This window comes from Eptatretus burgeri, chromosome 2, assembly GCF_056783735.1.
Source record: "Eptatretus burgeri isolate ZD-2024b chromosome 2, Ebu_testis_v1, whole genome shotgun sequence".
NCBI lineage: Eukaryota > Metazoa > Chordata > Myxini > Myxiniformes > Myxinidae > Eptatretus > Eptatretus burgeri.
This window is the reverse complement of record NC_140962.1, coordinates 33376302-33393988: the sequence shown is the minus strand read 5'-3', so window position 1 is coordinate 33393988 and position 17687 is coordinate 33376302. Positions and strand designations below refer to the sequence as shown.

Sequence of the window (17687 nt, the reverse complement as noted above, 5' to 3'; positions counted from 1 at the left end):
ACATAACTTGTCATTGCATCGACACAGATCATAAATAAAATGCTTTATTTATTCATGCAGATGTGAACTATTTTTTAATGGTACATGGGTTGGTTCAATGGTTAGGGTGGTGGGCTTGGGATCTGAGGTTCCTGAGTTCAAATCCTACTCGGCTGTTGAATTAATACCAGCTGGGGTTGACTCTGCCTGCGATCCTTCTGAGGTTGGCAAAATGAGTGCCAGCTTTCTGGTGTCCTGTGTCGGAGTGGTGACCTGTCCAGGATTGTGTCCAATAGCCAAGGAGACTGCTTAGGCAGCACCAATACTCTGCACAGAGTATGGTCCTGATGGATGGGTAGGTCAATATATTTTTGAGGTCTTATACAAGGGGGAAAACACACACGGACACCTTCTACCCAAACGTCGAAGGGATTGCATCTTGTGTCTGGATGGGATATGTTTTTCTGCATTTCGTTCTTTGAGAAATTGAGCAATATTGCAACCAAACCTGTTGCCATTGATGGTTGCAGTGGGGTCAGGTGTAATTCAGTAAGTTCCATCTTGTGCACTATCATCATCACACACAAACTAAAATATGTAATTTGGTGTCTGTCTGTCTATGATGCATTCGGTCCTTACTTATTCAATCTCAAACTTTCTAGAGACACTAAAGGTCATACAACAAAGGTTGTAGGGACTTCATTTACCCCCTCACCCAGGGGTTAGTCCGCTTTGGACAAATGCCGTGTCAAGGCGTCGAGAAAGAGTTTAGTGGTGCACACCTACAGGAAGTAAAAATTATTATAAGCACAAACTATTCAGTCAATTCCATCCAACGTATGATTACCTTTTTAAACAATCGCTAATGTTGTTCGACATTTGACTGGAAAGAAATTTGGAGGAAACAAGACATCCTTGAGGCATTCTATGCTTAACGCATCCCCACAGACTAACATACCCAAGCCCCTTGAAGATATTGGCTGGAGGTAGGCCTCGAGCTAGGCCACAATATTATTAAGCTAATAAACATGGTTAACAGTCTTCACGCATGAATGATATATCCCATTGCCTGTTATGGATGTATTTACAGCGTGGCGACATCGCGCTGTTATATAATTGACTATTCTGTCCTGTGTCTTCTGTCACACTTATGGCCGCATACGTCCCTTTGATCTGAGGGCTATAAATAGAAATTTGTTCAACGTCACAACTCTTCCCATCGTGCATGCGAATTCACCGTGTCTACATTTAAATTTTATAACTGCAAAATTGTTTCATCATTCTTAACCTCGACTTTTACTGCCCCCAGCCGCGCGATATCGAAGTATTCGCTTCTTGTTGATTTTTCATTATGAATGACGTTACGTTTTTACCTGAAACATGTGGCAGGTCAACAAGAGCTCTGTGTTGGTGTTGGTGGTGGTGGTGGTGTATATGTTTGAAATGTGCACCCAATGGTCGGACAGCTGCTGAACCATACCCTCCATTGGTCGCTTGACTCCACCCACCATGACACCCAAGCGACATGATATGGTTGCCATCTTGGTTTTCTGGTGGGTCAGACCACTTCATTGAAAATAAATAGAATGCTCATAGCCCGTCAAAAGTGTAGCCGCTGTGAGCTCGAGCTCACGTGACCGGCGCCATCTTGGTAAGCACTACTTGACTGACCCACGTCGCGGATCGAGTTTGCTTTGAACGTGTCTCAGATTGAAAAAAGCCAAATAAATGTTTAAAAAATGCCATTTTGTGCCAAGAAACTGCTCCAATCGGTTCCGGAAAGTTTGAGAAAAGATTTTTCGCAGGTATTTTTATATGTTGATGAACAGGAATGGTGTAGTTTTACTCTGAAATATCACTGACAGTGTCGCAGCTTCTCATTCATGGCATGAACCCGATTTGTTTGTCCGTCGAAATGTGTTTCTAACAGTATTTTTTATGTCGGGAGGATTAACTGGGGAGGATTAACGAGTGTATTTATGTTAATGGCCGCCATTCGTCCCACCTTCTCGGAGAATCGGCAGAGGGAAGTTTGACGCAAGTCTTTCAGAACCGGCTGGTGCGGGCGAGAGTTAAAGACAGCTTCGAGGCGAGTGTACGACGGACCGTCCAGTTTCAACGTCCAGCTGAGGGACGACACACACTGATGAATCGACCTGCTAGCAGCAGACATGTACATTCTCTCGAGGCTGCTCACTCTGCCAACGAATTGGGTATACTATACATAATAAAGTTGATTATATTTGATAATTTTGGTACGTCATTAAAAAAAACGACAGGTACATTAATGTTTTCAATTTTGACCCCCCAAAAAATTGTGAAATAAATGGTGTGCGTGCGTGCGTGCACGTGCTGATTCGCCGGCCATCCACTCTGATCCACAGGGCTCTAAATTGGCATCAAATATCTCCATTCCTTCATAATAGTTTTGCACCTTGACCTTCCCCCACCCAACACCACAAGCCTCCCACAACCCCACCAATTTCCATCCCCACCCTCAAACTCAGGTTCACCTGGGTGATCAACTATATCCCCAAATCCACGTTGTACTCCCATGTTCCCTCCTCCTCCCTTCACCAACCCTGCCCATTTCCCACCCCTCCCCCCCCCCAAGATCCACCCACTCCCCCACATACTCAGATTTCCCTGAGTGTCGAACGGGCATTTCAGCTAGTGCATATGAAGGGAATTCCAAGGAAATGCAAGAGTGAAAATTAGGAGTTTGGGTTAATTAAAACACCCCTTTTGAAGATAATTAATTAATGGCATTATTTAATTACATCCTTCATCAGGCGATCCTCGGCCACCTCGCTCTCTTGGTCTGGAGGCATTTCCTGGGTAACCTCACTGGGGTTACCGCCATGTTTTGTGGCCTGCTCAACCTTGCCTTGACTTGGAACACGCCGCAACGATTTCTTAATGATCGTTTTTTTTCACTTTCCTCAATCATATCGAATGTCTGTTCATCACAGCTACGAATCGCCGTTTTCATCTCTTTTGTAAGTACTACAAGTTTTCAAATTAGGGGTTTGGAGCGATTTCATGCATTATGTGATACAATTTTCCACGATCTACTCTGACGGACTAATTGAAGTTTATCATCGAAATATTATTTCAGTTTTGAGGATCGGATATCGTCCGGACTCAATAAGCGTCAAAATCTCTTCTGAAATCGGATAATTTAAAGAAATAATGACACTTATAACTCAGCAGATATACCTATTTACTTTAAGCAAGGAGTCTATGTTCCCTCCTCCATACGTACACAAGAAAATGTGAAATTTCTGAAGCATGGAACTTATCATTTTCTAATGCTTGGAGAATTATGTTGAGTGAAGTGAACAAAAAATTTAGGAACGTAACAAAATTAACCAGCTTCATTGAGCTGAATGATTCAATACATTCACTGAAAGACCCCACACCCTGTCCACCAGAGCAACTGCCTGTCTAAAGTGTCTGCAGATCTGTGTCTATATTTTCAGATGTTTTGTGAGGTGCTCTACAGGGAATCAAACCAAATCTGGTAAAAAAGAGACGTTTAAAAAAAAGTTATAACGTTTGCTTGGACCGATGTACCACGTATAAAAAAGTTAAAACCGATGTACTACGTGATGTGTGCACAGACGAGCAGGCAAAATGGCGGATTTTCTGCAATGTTTGTTTCATGGGCAATTGAACTTTGTGATCTCTCCAGGGATGTTCTGCATTAATTTGCAACTCTTTTATGGATAAAGTCATTTTATTTCATTAATTCATTTTATTTCATTAATTCATTTTATTTCATGAACTGATGTGTACGCAGTGAAGACAGGCTTTAAAGTTAAAGGGATCCTTCTTGGTATGCAGTGACAGCCTAACCAACTGTTCCGTATCAACCATTTAATTGGAGTGCTTGCATGAGTGCTTAAGCCAATTGCCGAGTGCCCATAGCCGATAGTGGAACCATGGTACATCATTCTGAGAAAATCGTTCACTCTCTGCAGATGCTTTTGCCACGCCACGTCATTCAGAGCGAGTGGTTCATTCTCCGTCACCCTGAATGAGTGGTTCGTGCTCCGTCACCCTGAGCGAGTTGTGGTTCGTGCTCCGTCACCCTGAGCGAGTTGTGGTTCGTGCTCCGTCACCCTGAGCGAGTTGTGGTTCGTGCTCCGTCACCCTGAGCGAGTTGTGGTTCGTGCTCCGTCACCCTGAGTGAGTTGTGGTTCGTGCTCTGTCACCCTGAGCGAGTTGTGGTTCGTGCTCCATCACCCTGAGCGAGTTGTGGTTCGTGCTCCGTCACACTGAGCGAGTTGTGGTTCGTGCTCCGTCACACTGAGCGAGTTGTGGTTCGTGCTCCGTCACCCTGAGCGAGTTGTGGTTTGTGCTTCATCACCCTGAGCGAGTTGTGGTTCCTGCTCCATCACCCTGAGCGAGTTGTAGTTTGTGCTCCATCATTCTGAGCGAGTTGTTGTGAAATAACATCCGATTTCTGAGCTGTTTCTGAGCCAGGGATATTCGTCTCCAGATGCGTCCGAGCGATGTTCTTCTCCGGATGCGTTCGGGCAGTGTTCGTCTCTGGACACGTCCGGACAGGAGTTTTTCTCTGGACGGGAGTTTGTCTCCAGGCTGTGTTTGTAGTATGACCAGTAGAAAATGGATTTCAGACATTATTTTGTTTCCATCTTTACTGCTATTCTATGCAGAATCATTTTGATGAGACGGTATGAATCGTAGTTAACACTCCACCGCACATCTGTCTTCCCTTCCTCTCATCTCATACTGTCTTCCTTTTCCCCACCCTCCTTGCTCCCCCTCCATCCTCTCTCCTTTCCCCTTCACCTCTTCACTCTCCCTGTTCTCTCCCCCCCACCCCTCTCTTCCTCTTCCCCAATCTTTTTCTCCCTCCCCCTTTCATATTACAGTCAGCGAAGCAACAGGTGGTATTTGCTCATCCTTACTATAATTCATGAAATGATGTCTGTGGGTTTGTAGGTTTGTTTGTGGGTTTCTTTTTCGGTCGACTCCTCCTATAGTTCTGGGCTAATTACATTCAGACTTGCTACAGGGGATCAGCATAACCCAAATTCGTGTATATGGGTGGTTTTTATCTTTGCCGGTGGTTTGGGTGAAAAGTGGGGTGGGGGGTTGAAAGGGGGGGGACACAAATTATCTGTATAAATGTGTATCGTGTAGTGCTGCCTCCAGGTGGAGGAGTGTATTACAAGTCTCCACCATTTACAGTTCAGTTTTCCAGTGCAGTCTCTCTTTCGCAGTCTCTCTCTCTCTCTCTCTCTCTCTCTCTCTCTCTCTCTCTCTCTCTCTCTCTCTCTCTCTCTCTCTCTTTCGCAGTCTCTCTCTCTCTCTCTCTCTCTCTCTCTCTCTCTCTCTCTCTCTCTCTCTCTCTCTCTCTCTCTCTCTCTCTCTCTCTCTCTCTCTCTCTCTCTCTCTCTCTCTCTCTCTCTCTCTCTCTCTCTCTCTCTCTCTCTCTCTCTCTCTCTCTCTCTCTCTCTCTCTCTCTCTCTCTCTCTCTCTCTCTCTCTCTCTCTCTCTCTCTCTCTCTCTCTCTCTCTCTCTCTCTCTCTCTCTCTCTCTCTCTCTCTCTCTCTCTCTCTTTCGCAGTCTCTCTCTCTCTTTCGCAGTCTCTCTCTCTCTCTCTCTCTCTCTCTCTCTCTCTCTCTCTCTCTCTCTCTCTCTCTCTCTCTCTCTCTCTCTCTCTCTCTCTCTCTCTCTCTCGTGCAGCCTGTGGCTGCTGGTTGCATCATTGGCTGGGACGCAGCTATGCTGCTGATGCAGTGTCCCCCCTTACCAGTACACTGGTGCTCATTTCACTGACTTGGAAGGATGACGGGCTGAGTCAACCTCCTGGTGTATTAATTCAGTGGCCGACGGGGCTTGAACTCAGGCCCATAGGATCCCAAGCCGTCACCCTAACCACTAAGTCAACACCAGGCTTATGGAGTAAGTATTTCATAAATACCATCGAGTTCGTTTATGATTTGCACTTCAATTATTGCCTAAGCCCATTCTGGCTGACAGGATGGCCTAGACCCTAGAGGTATGCATACTCGCCTCTAAGCTGTCTAGTCTGGGTTCGAATCCCGAGCCAGATATAAACTGTCATCCTGGTGTTTCGCAGGCAGGACGAGGCATCAATGTGCACGCTGTCCCTCAGATGGATGTTAAGACAAAGGACCAATATGCGAGCACAAACGTTGGTGGACGTTAAACACGACACAATGTCCCTCTGGAAGATTGCGCGAGTTATCGCTGGCACCCTGAGCAAATTACAAATCCCTGGCCTGACTGCTGGGCAAGGCAATGTCAAACCATCCAGCACAACCCTTGCCAAGACTTATGCAGCATGTTACAGTAAATAAAATATGGTAAACTGGAAGTGTGTTGCAAAAACGTTAAACTGTAATTTTTTGCAACGGTGGTTGTACGTATGCATTCGAAGTTGCCTTGGGGGAATTAAGTATCGGCCGCATTATAAGGAGTGGGCTCATATGCAGACGAAACCAAGTGGCCAGATGACCCCTTCCCTGACGATCTTTAATGTGCCAGCTGGGCTTGACAGAAGTTTCCATAAGGTTAGTTTCTGGAGGCGAAGATGCGTTGGCCTGGTTCAATATTTCCATCTCAACCAATTCCTCGTTGCCTTGAGAACACAGGTTCAAATCCCATTACCGACAATATCTTTGTCCCTTGTCTCCTCATGTCCTTGCAATTCCTATACAAAGTTCACCGACTTCAACCAATGTCTGTCCTGGTAGTGATTCGACTACAAGCTCATCCCCAAGCCTTAGACCAATGCAAATAAACAAATCTTTCATAGTTGGATTTGAACACACAACTTCTGAGATATTGAGTTCAACGACCTCATTTTTCATAACATAAGAATGTGCAAAGTTTTGTATTTTTATTCATTCCCTTTAGATTTCAGTGAAACCATTTGTTCCTGGCAGTCTCTGTTACGATAATAATTAAACTCAATCTCGTCCCAGCAAAGTTTGGAACCCAGCTTTTATTTCAGTGCCACGTGATAGGTCGGGTACGAGTTACAAATGTGACAAGAGACGTGGCAACTGGTGCGTAAAAATACCAAACAGACACAAAAGGTTAATCTTGCCTTCAAGGTGAACATTTAATAGTGAAGGATACAAAAAAAAAGGAAAAATGAATACGCAACCATTACTTGAGTATAGCCAAGAAATACAAAAAATAAACAAAGTGATTATATTTTATGAATAGATCGTTAAAGATCAAAAAAAGCACCTGTTAAAACGGATTTTAAAAGTATCTTTGGATATAGAGTACGTGTGTTGTTCGCTCAGACTTTTGGCACCTGCCTATCGGACCTGCTCAAGTGCTGCCACTGATAAATCACTTATCCCTGCAATGATATGCACCACAAAAAAAAATCAAATACGCACCAGAACGGTAAACCTTAACCCTCCACGACTCAGGGCAATGTATAAATACTTCTGTAAAGTGCTCAAGTTGAAACCGCTTCCTTCTCGTCTTGTTCGTCAACAAGGACAACTCGATGTTGAGGGTTTGCATCGCAGATGAAGTGGGAATACCTTGAGAAAGAAGTTAGACAGATTCCTTTTTTTTTTTTTTTTTAGAGGAGAGGATATTAAAAGCTCTGGCCTGATCCTCTCCGAGAAAGTCTACACATTGGAAGAAGTCTGTGGAATGGAGAAAAAGAGGGTCGAGAAACAGAGGGAGTGTGGGCAAGGATAGTCTTGGGAATGTGTAAAGGTAACCGGGCCGTTATGCACAACCGCAGGCCTCCACTACCATGTCCGGTATGTCGTTCTTTATGACGTTCTGTTGCTCATCATAGAAAATGATGGACATGGCTTTCAACTTCGTGGGAATGCAGCAAAATGGTTTCGATGACATAGGTTCAATCCCTTGGACACGGTACTTGTTGAGCACCGCTGTGTGGAAGGAGGCAGCAGTCCCTGGCATGCCGGTAAGATGCAAGGGACAATTCCCACGGCAGTAGTTTGCGAAAAAGCCTTCAGGCTTGATGATCCAGTCAAAACCGATCTTGCTAAACTTCACAAAGAATTCCTCGACGCAACACGAAGTCAACGATCCATAACAATGGATTCCGCTCCGTCGCACACGGTGCCCGGATGGAGATGGAGATGTGCGCATGGCCAGGTATGCGCGTTTCTCTGCAAACTCAGGCAGTACAGTGGTCTTCCCGACTACAGAACATCCCTCACACTCGATCCAAACTTCAAGATGACTGTCTTCGTCATTGTCCATCAATGTCTGCACAGCACTGGCCACCGGGAAGGACAACCAGACAGGACGATCTGGTAATAAAACTTGACGTTCGGCGAGCTGCTTTCCATCCTTTATGTTCCACAAGCGCAAAATCACAGGTGATGTGGATCCAAGCATGCCTCGCGCGGCTCGGAGGAAGAACCAGAGGTCAGCGTTGAGGACTCGAGTGTTCCAGCTTTTCGAGATGTTGAATGAAATGCTTGCTTGTGTTTGTCCTAGGGAAACAGAGGACAGAAAAAGTCACTGTTAGAAATCAGCCATGGCAGACTTCAGCAACCGTTTCACCATCTACAGATGATACACCTCTTTTTTTTTTAGTGCACGCTCGTATAATGTCATACGATTGCATTCATTACGCCTTCCCTCAAATGTTTAAAAATATAATCCATTATTTATTTACATATTTTTCTTAAACAACTTTTGCTTGCAATAAATATATGTGACGATTACTGTGGTGAGGACCAGGAAGTAAGTGCCACGCCAATTATTGCTGCATGCATCATGACCATCAGGAAATGCCTGCCACACATTATTAACCTGTTGATGGTGCACAAAACAGTTCTGGGAGTAGCCAGGAAATATAAATTTTATAAAGTCTATTTTAGCAAAACAGTTGCATAGGCTCCATCTATGAGCCATGAGCTTAGCAGAGCTTAGCCCCCTACATCTATATAATGAGACATTTTATGTCCGTCATGTTTCCAAATGGGACTGCTGGCTTAACATGCCTTCCAGGAATGGTGTACTCTATGATGCAGTTTCCATGGCTGGGATTTGACAAGCTGCATAGAATCCCAGTTGAAGACACCTCGATCGTTATACTAACTGAGCTTTGCTTCAACCATCACAAATTTTCAGAGAGCAAGTTAATTAAAATATTATTACAATCTGTAACAAGAAAAAGAACAATCAGAGATCACAGACCCTCACCAGCACTTCTTTTGAGTGGTGCGTTTTTATAGGTATTAGGGAAAATCCAATATGGTTGCCAAACCATGTGACCTATGATATCATATGTGTGAACCTTTTGTTCCTAATAGACAGGCAGTCATACGTGTAAAGTTTCGCTTCGATCTGTTCAGCTACTTCAGAGAAGATTTTTGAAGATATATATATATATATATATATATATATATATATATATATATATATATATATATATATATATATATATATATATATATGGCTGCCGAACCACTTGACCGATGATGTCATGAAATTTTTTTCTGTGGACTATTTTATCCCGAGATGACCCTCAAAAATTTTCAAACTGATCAGATGTGGCGTTCTACATATGAAATTATGACATCATAACGATGGCACCTATGACGTCATAAAAACATCACACTCATTCCCCATGTGGAGTGCTTGCTATGTGCCAAGTTAAAAAAAAATTCCTTGATGTGATTTCAGAGATAGAGGTCAAATTTTTTTCCGTTATTCCAATATGGCTGCCAAACCACATGACCTATGACGTCATAATTATGATAAAAACATTCAACATGAGTAGTCGCATCAAAGTTGAAAATTTTGGCTCAATCCGACAAGCGGTTGCAGAGAAAAAGACGAAAGTTCTGTGCAGACAAACAGACAGACAAACGGACCCAAATGCAATACCCTTTCCTTCGGCGAGGGTAATGAAAAATGTTTGTGTGTGTGTGTGTGTGTGTCCATAACTCCAAAATCACCTGTGACTTTGCTGATGGGAATACTAAGGGAGAGCGGTGGGGGGGAGAGAGAGGGAGAGCGGTGGGGGGGAGAGAGAGAGAGAGAGAGAGAGAGAGAGAGAGAGAGAGAGAGAGAGAGAGAGAGAGAGAGAGAGAGAGAGAGAGAGAGAGAGAGAGAGAGAGGTAGAGATAGAGAGAGATAGATAGATAGAGATAGATAGAGAGAGATAGATAGAGAGAGATAGATAGAGAGAGATAGATAGAGAGAGATAGATAGAGAGAGATAGATAGAGAGAGATAGATAGATAGAGATAGATAGATAGAGATAGATAGATAGAGATAGATAGATAGAGATAGATAGATAGAGATAGATAGATAGAGATAGATAGATAGAGATAGATAGAGATAGATAGATAGAGATAGATAGAGATAGATAGAGATAGATAGAGATAGATAGAGATAGATAGAGATAGATAGAGATAGATAGATAGATAGATAGATAGATAGATAGATAGATAGAGATAGAGATAGAGATAGAGAGAGAGAGAGAGAGAGAGAGAGAGAGAGAGAGAGAGAGAGAGAGAGAGAGAGAGAGAGAGAGAGAGAGAGAGAGAGAGAGAGAGAGAGAGAGAGAGAGAGAGAGAGAAGGGCTGGCAAGGAGGGGGAATGGGGAAGTGAGGAAGGGAGAGGGAACAATGCTTCAAAAATTGAGTCGAAAAATTTTCAGGGAAAATGAATTACAATATTATTACAATATTTTCCCAATTCTCTCTTGAACTCGTTATTCACTTGTCCCGTTGCTTCACTCATTCTAATCCTCCCGTTATGTTAATCGTTCATTTGATTGAATCTTTAATTTAATCTGTTTTGCCTTCCTAACTCTGGAGATTTCCAAATGGAGAACTCAGCTGCAGCCGTGGGAGCCTTTTCTGACGATCCTGCTGGTTAATTATTTTTGTTGCACTCAATGAAGTTACACTTTCCGAATATTCCTTAATTTTTTTTTTCTTCTTCACTCAATATAATAGTCCGAACAGCAGAAAAAAGTTAAGTTCAATGCTTTGGTAATTTCACATTATCTTGTGTAAATTGGAGAACAAGGGATCACGGCCTTGCTTGATTAAACTAAACTAGTGCATGCCCGTACGTGCGTTACCGTACGTGCAAAAAAAACATAAAAAAAAACATTTCAAACGGCGTGCCAGAAACAACAACCACACAGGCCGTTCCTTCGCTCTCGCGTGCCCGTACGTGCGTGGCCGTGCATTCAAAAAAAACATCCAAAAAAAAAACATTTCAAACCGCGTGCCAGAAACAACAACCACACAGGCCGTTTCTTCGCTCTCGTGTGCCCATATGTGCGTGGCCGTACATGCAAAAAAAACAAACTTTCAAACAACCACACAGGCCGTTTCTTCGCTCTCGCGTGCCCATATGTGCGTGGCCGTACATGCAAAAAAAACAAACTTTCAAACAACACACACAGGCCGTTCCTTCGCTCTCGTAAACGACGACTGGATTGGGGCATTGTGTTTATCTATAAATGCGCATAAGAAATTGAGAAATTATTAGAATACAGTAAGTCATCACTATCCAGAAGTCCGTACGTTGTAACCCGTAATGGGGAACTTGGCTGAGGATCTCTTCCCCAACGGCCACGCCTACGCAGCAACGTGTCCTGTCATTGGTTTGGTAAATAAATGGCCGTAACTTGGGAACCACTTGTCCGATTAATATCAAACCTTGAAAAGGCACATCCACAGGTGCCCAACAATATACCTGGCAAGTTTCAATTAGATCGGACCGTTGGTTGTCGAGAAACAGCGGTCACAGACACACACACACACACACACACACACACACACACACACACACACACACACACACACACATTGCTGGAATTATAGATAGATACATAAACATGCTTGCTTTTTAAGAATCGTTAATTTCTTTAAATATTCAGATTTCATTCCAAATTTCAAAACTTTATTAGTCCCCATGCTCCAATCCTCAAATTTGAAGACAGATTTCGATTATATACTTTAATTGGTGCATGAGAGTATTTGTGGCTCCAAGGCAAGGCATTTTTGAGCAGGCCAAAATAAAAAGGCAGCTGAAGACCCCGTGTGAGGGGAAAGTGGGCTGAGTAAGGGTATAAAGCCTGTTTTTGGTTTTTCATTTGGAGCACCCCATTAATTATCTTCAAAAGGGTTGTTTCAGTTTACCCAAATACCCAGTTTTCACTCATGCACTTCCTTGGAGGTCCATTAGTATGCACGCAAAGATTCAGGCCACGAGGTTTCATGGTTTTGGAGTTATGGAGGTGATCCACATACACACACAAACACTGACTAATACCCTCCCCTACCAGTCCCAGAAGACTAGGGACTGAGAGTCCCCTACCAGTTTCGCCAGAGGAGACTATAGGTTTGCTCTCCATCTGTCCGTCTGTCCATCCATCCATCCGTCCCACCTGTGGTTTTTCAGACTTTCTTCCCATACCCTTTAACATATTCAACTGAAACTTGGTGCATGGCTTTATTATGATAAGTTATAGAACAAGTTCGAGTTTCAGGGCGTTCGTCAATTTTTCACACTTATTCCCTTTAAAACTTATCAAATATCACGTATTATACATGGGTCAGTATTCAGCTGGCTTGACTCCACCCCGATAAAATCATGCGCTGCCATTACATGAAGCAACACAAATCGGCTCGTTAGTTCATGGCCCAGTGAAAATCATGGCCCAGCCAGGTATATAACCACAATGTACTGTATATGCACAGAAGCCATATGCATGTTTTTGCTTCATGCATGTACACGGGGTTATTTTTAAGCAGTGAAGCCACTTCGATATATGGTGATGGCCTTCCTTCCATCCATCCGTCCGTCCATCTGTCCATCAAAAATGAAGAAGAAGAACCTTTCTGACCCACCTGTTTAATTCTCAAGGGTAAAAAGTGTAATTCTGGAGAGTCCCAAGGGGTAATTCTAAAGTGTAATTCTCGAGGGTTCTAAAGGGTAATTCTAGCGGGTTCTATATGGTAATTATAAACGGTAATTCTCGAGGGTAATTCTAAAGGATAATCCGAAAGGGTTCTAAAGGGTTATTCTGTCGTGGGGTTCCAAAGGGTGATTGGAAAGGGTTGTAAAGGGTAATCCTAAAGGGTTCTAAAGGATTATAAAGGGCAATTCCAAAGGGTTCAAAAGGATAATTTTAAAGGTTTATAAAGGGTGATTCTAAAGGTTAATCCTAAAGGGTTCTGCTGGGTAATTATAAAGGGGGGTTCTGAGAGGTAATTGTTGATGGGGGTTCTTAAGGGTATTTCTAAAGGGTTGTAAAGGGTAATTCTAAAGGTTTGTAAAGGGTAATTCTAAAGGGGGTTCTTATTGGTAATTGTTAATGGGGGTTCTTAATGGTATTTCTAAAGGGTTGTAAAGGGTAATTCTAAAGGTTTGTAAAGGGTAATTCTAAAGGGGGTTCTTAGAGGTAATTCTTAATGGGAGTTATTAAGGGTATTTCTGGAGATTTGTAAAGGGTAATTCTAAAGGGTTCTAAAGGGTTCTAAAGGGTAAATCTAAATGGGGGTTCTTAGGGGGTAATTCTAAAGGGTTATAAAGGGTATTTTTAAAGGGCGATAAAGGGTAATTCGAAGGGGTAATTCTAATGGGTTTCCTTCCTTTCTAGGCTTCACCTATTTCATATTAAAAATGCCAAACTGAACCGCTTCCTTCGGACACGGGTGCGATTTCTACATGAAATAGGCAAAGCCAAGAAACGAATGAAACATGGTGGATTAGAATGGTTCTTCTTCATTTTTTGTTCTGATATCGGCTCGAGCGTGGGTTACACCAAACAAATTTTTGTCTCTGGTTTGTTATCTTAGTTGTCTTTATTGGTTTCTAGTTTACAAAAGATATCAGTAAATGAAAAATGCTTTTCCTTTTATTTTGCCACATAAACCCATACATGGTGGGTTATAGGGTTTCTTCTTTTTCATTGGAACTGCTCAGGGACATGTATTTCTAAGCAATTCTCGCTCTTGTTATTTTAGATATACGTATTCTCTATGTAGATGTATAATGTATATATATATATATATATATATATATATATATATATATATATATATATATATATATATATATATAGTTTGTTTGTGGGTGTCGGTATTTAACAGCACAATCTCTTTTTAACACTCCAATGCACGTTCATGAAATGTATAGTCGATATTGATGTTGTGCATGTGCAGTTGATGGATGTTTTATAGGAAACTTCATTGTTTAACTTGAATGATGACAGCTGTTGGACGGTGCATGTAATTGTACACACGAACCTTACATGATCAGAGGTGCAAAGCAAGTTCAAGTGGAGCTTTGTTTATAAACGTGCACGTGCGTGTGCTGGGTACTGAGACGGTCACATCGCCCCGAGAGGCGTCTGAAGATGAGGAAATCTCACCTGACTGCGCGAAGCTAATGATATCTGAGGTTTCCTGGTCCCCTTGCCACGAGCTCGCTCTTGACCCTTGATCCTGCTCGGTAGTTTCGAGCCGGCGGAGAGCGTTCAGCACGACGTCCCGGGACAGGGGGCTCGACACGTTGGGCGGCGCACGCAGGTGCAGTTTCTCAAGCACGTGGACCTTGACCGTGGCCACGAGCAGCTCCTCGCGGCGCGACGTCTCGAGACAGTTGGGGGTGCACGAGGACGAGCGGGCAGGACGACGGACGGGGGAAGTGTGCGCGTGCTCGGGGAGCAGCACCACGAGGATGAGCGCGAAGGTTGAGAACGAGAGGAGCGTGGGAAGAGGTGTGCGCGAGCATTCTGGGGGCCACATGGTGCCTGCGTGCGATATTGACCTCCAGAAGTTTGCGAGGCTCGCGTGGCGAGAGCCGCCGGAGTCACGGCACTTTATGCCCGGCGATTCGATGCGAGGGAGGTGCTTGCATGTTGCCAAGTTTGCCGGGTGTTCAATTTCAGCGCGACTCGGATCGGCGGGCTCTTCACGCCAACGACGAGACAGACGTTTTACAAGCTTCTGCCGCGATAAGGAACACTTTGACCCGCGCGTTGTTGTTATTGCTTTGTGACGTCACTCCCCTGTGACGCCATTTCGCTCGCAGATTTCGTGGTGACGGTGAACGCACTTACGCTCTGATCTGATATCTCAAGCACGTTGACCCAGTGGGGAAATACTTTTCTTTGGAAACCGCAAAACTTTGATTACTCAAAACATTTCGACCCCTTCCATCTCAAGTCGTTGCTGTGTGTTGAGAGAGAGAGAGAGCATGGAGCATCAAGGCTACACTTTCAATATATCGAATAACAATACAAAAGTGAATTAAAATAGAGAAATAATATCTTAAAACGGATTCCTCCCCCCCAATATGGCGTACGTATTATATAGATATCACCTGAGGATGCGCACACTGACTGGTCCTCAAACTGGGTGTTCCGTCTCCATGAGTCTTTTTGACGCCGTCTCGGGACGTTCTTCATCGCTGTCCTTGGTCCTGCAGCAAAGTGAAACGCCCGCTCTGAGCCTGGGACCAAGCACTGTGAGCAACTCACATCAAACACTTTCAAAATGCGACGTGCTGCTTACTTAAACGAGAACGACCACCGTTTAAATAGGAGAACAACACAGACAGACAACCATATGTTGGCAACCATTGCACATGGTTGATGGGTCTCATGTCGGCCTCCTCCGTTGAATTAAGTTCGGGCGTTCAACTGACTGCCTGGAGGTTTATAGATAGTCGGAAAAGGAGAAGACGGCAGGTAACGGCATCGTTTAAGAGTGCGAGGAAGGAGAGAGCGAGAGAGAGAGAGAGAGAGAGAGAGAGAGAGAGAGAGAGAGAGAGAGAGAGAGAGAGAGGAAGGAGAGAGAGAGAGAGAGAGAGAGAGAGAGAGAGAGAGAGAGAGAGAGAGAGAGAGAGAGAGAGAGAGAGGAGAGAGAGAGAGAGAGAGAGAGAGAGAGAGAGAGAGAGGAAGGAGAGAGAGAGAGAGAGAGAGAGAGAGAGAGAGAGAGAGAGAGAGAGAGAGAGAGAGAGAGAGAGAGAGAGAGAGAGAGAGAGAGAGAGAGAGAGGAGAGAGAGAGAGGAAGAGAGAGAGAGAGAGAGAAGGAGAGAGAGAGAGGAAGAGAGAGAGAGAGAGGAGAGAGAGAGAGAGAGAGAGAGAGAGAGAGAGAGAGAGAGAGAGAGAGAGAGAGAGAGAGAGAGAGAGAGAGAGAGAGAGAGAGAGAGAGAGAGAGAGAGAGAGAGAGAGAGAGAGAGAGAGAGAGAGAGAGAGAGAGAGAGAGAGAGAGAGAGAGAGAGAGAGAGAGAGAGAGAGAGAGAGAGAGAGAGAGAGAGAGAGAGAGAGAGAGAGAGAGAGAGAGAGAGAGAGAGAGAGAGAGAGAGAGAGAGAGAGAGAGAGAGAGAGAGAGAGAGAGAGAGAGAGAGAGAGAGAGAGAGAGAGAGAGAGAGAGAGAGAGAGAGAGAGAGAGAGAGAGAGAGAGAGAGAGAGAGAGAGAGAGAGAGAGAGAGAGAGAGAGAGAGAGAGAGAGAGAGAGAGAGAGAGAGAGAGAGAGAGAGAGAGAGAGAGAGAGAGAGAGAGAGAGAGAGAGAGAGAGAGAGAGAGAGAGAGAGAGAGAGAGAGAGAGAGAGAGAGAGAGAGAGAGAGAGAGAGAGAGAGAGAGAGAGAGAGAGAGAGAGAGAGAGAGAGAGAGAGAGAGAGAGAGAGAGAGAGAGAGAGAGAGAGAGAGAGAGAGAGAGAGAGAGAGAGAGGAGAGAGAGAGAGAGAGAGAGAGAGAGAGAGAGAGAGAGAGAGAGGAGAGAGAGAGAGAGAGAGAGAGAGAGAGAGAGAGAGAGAGAGAGAGAGAGAGAGAGAGAGAGAGAGAGAGAGAGAGAGAGAGAGAGAGAGAGAGAGAGAGAGAGAGAGAGAGAGAGAGAGAGAGAGAGAGAGAGAGAGAGAGAGAGAGAGAGAGAGAGAGAGAGAGAGAGAGAGAGAGAGAGAGAGAGAGAGAGAGAGAGAGAGAGAGAGAGAGAGAGAGAGAGAGAGAGAGAGAGAGAGAGAGAGAGAGAGAGAGAGAGAGAGAGAGAGAGAGAGAGAGAGAGAGAGAGAGAGAGAGAGAGAGAGAGAGAGAGAGAGAGAGAGAGAGAGAGAGAGAGAGAGAGAGAGAGAGAGAGAGAGAGAGAGAGAGAGAGAGAGAGAGAGAGAGAGAGAGAGAGAGAGAGAGAGAGAGAGAGAGAGAGAGAGAGAGAGAGAGAGAGAGAGAGAGGAAGGAGAGAGAGAGAGAGAGAGAGAGAGAGAGAGAGAGAGAGAGAGAGAGAGAGAGAGAGAGAGAGAGAGAGAGAGAGAGAGAGAGAGAGAGAGAGAGAGAGAGAGAGAGAGGAGAGAGAGAGAGAGAGAGAGAGAGAGAGAGAGAGAGAGAGAGAGAGAGAGAGAGAGAGAGAGAGAGAGAGAGAGAGAGAGAGAGAGAGAGAGAGAGAGAGAGAGAGAGAGAGAGAGAGAGAGAGAGAGAGAGAGAGAGAGAGAGAGAGAGAGAGAGAGAGAGAGAGAGAGAGAGAGAGAGAGAGAGAGAGAGAGAGAGAGAGAGAGAGAGAGAGAGAGAGAGAGAGAGAGAGAGAGAGAGAGAGAGAGAGAGAGAGAGAGAGAGAGAGAGAGAGAGAGAGAGAGAGAGAGAGAGAGAGAGAGAGAGAGAGAGAGAGAGAGAGAGAGAGAGAGAGAGAGAGAGAGAGAGAGAGAGAGAGAGAGAGAGAGAGAGAGAGAGAGAG

General features: G+C 44.4%; 1 protein-coding gene and 1 pseudogene across 2 annotated transcripts in view; both read right to left on the bottom strand.

Annotated features, from left to right (window-relative positions):
• Positions 1–7077: 7077 nt before the first annotated feature.
• On the bottom strand, positions 7078–14767 carry LOC147031770 (inhibin beta A chain-like). Its single transcript, XM_085867236.1, has 2 exons — positions 14392–14767; positions 7078–8477 (listed from the first exon to the last, which is right to left on the bottom strand). Exons 1-2 carry the CDS (start codon positions 14765–14767, stop codon positions 7735–7737), a joined length of 1119 nt encoding a protein of 372 aa, XP_085723362.1. The 3' UTR covers positions 7078–7734.
• A 415-nt stretch (positions 14768–15182) lies between these two features.
• Positions 15183–17687, bottom strand: part of LOC147031769 (tubulin alpha-1 chain-like) — a 35297-nt pseudogene continuing 32792 nt past the window's right edge. The window contains exons 4-5 of the transcript XR_015054232.1: positions 15345–15443; positions 15183–15193 (exon numbers count right to left, since the gene is read on the bottom strand). The product of XR_015054232.1 is annotated as a tubulin alpha-1 chain-like (transcript). The remainder of the gene's footprint in view (positions 15194–15344; positions 15444–17687) is intronic.

What these genes read in the sequence shown, in the direction of transcription:
- LOC147031770 (XM_085867236.1), bottom strand. Translation starts at nt 14,767, where the DNA reads ATGTGGCCCCCAGAATGCTCGCGCACACCTCTTCCCACGCTCCTCTCG. An exon ending in CATTAGCTTCGCGCAGTCAG is followed by an intron (nt 8,478 to 14,391) that starts GTGAGATTTCCT and finishes CTGTTTCCCTAG; the next exon opens with GACAAACACAAGCAAGCATT.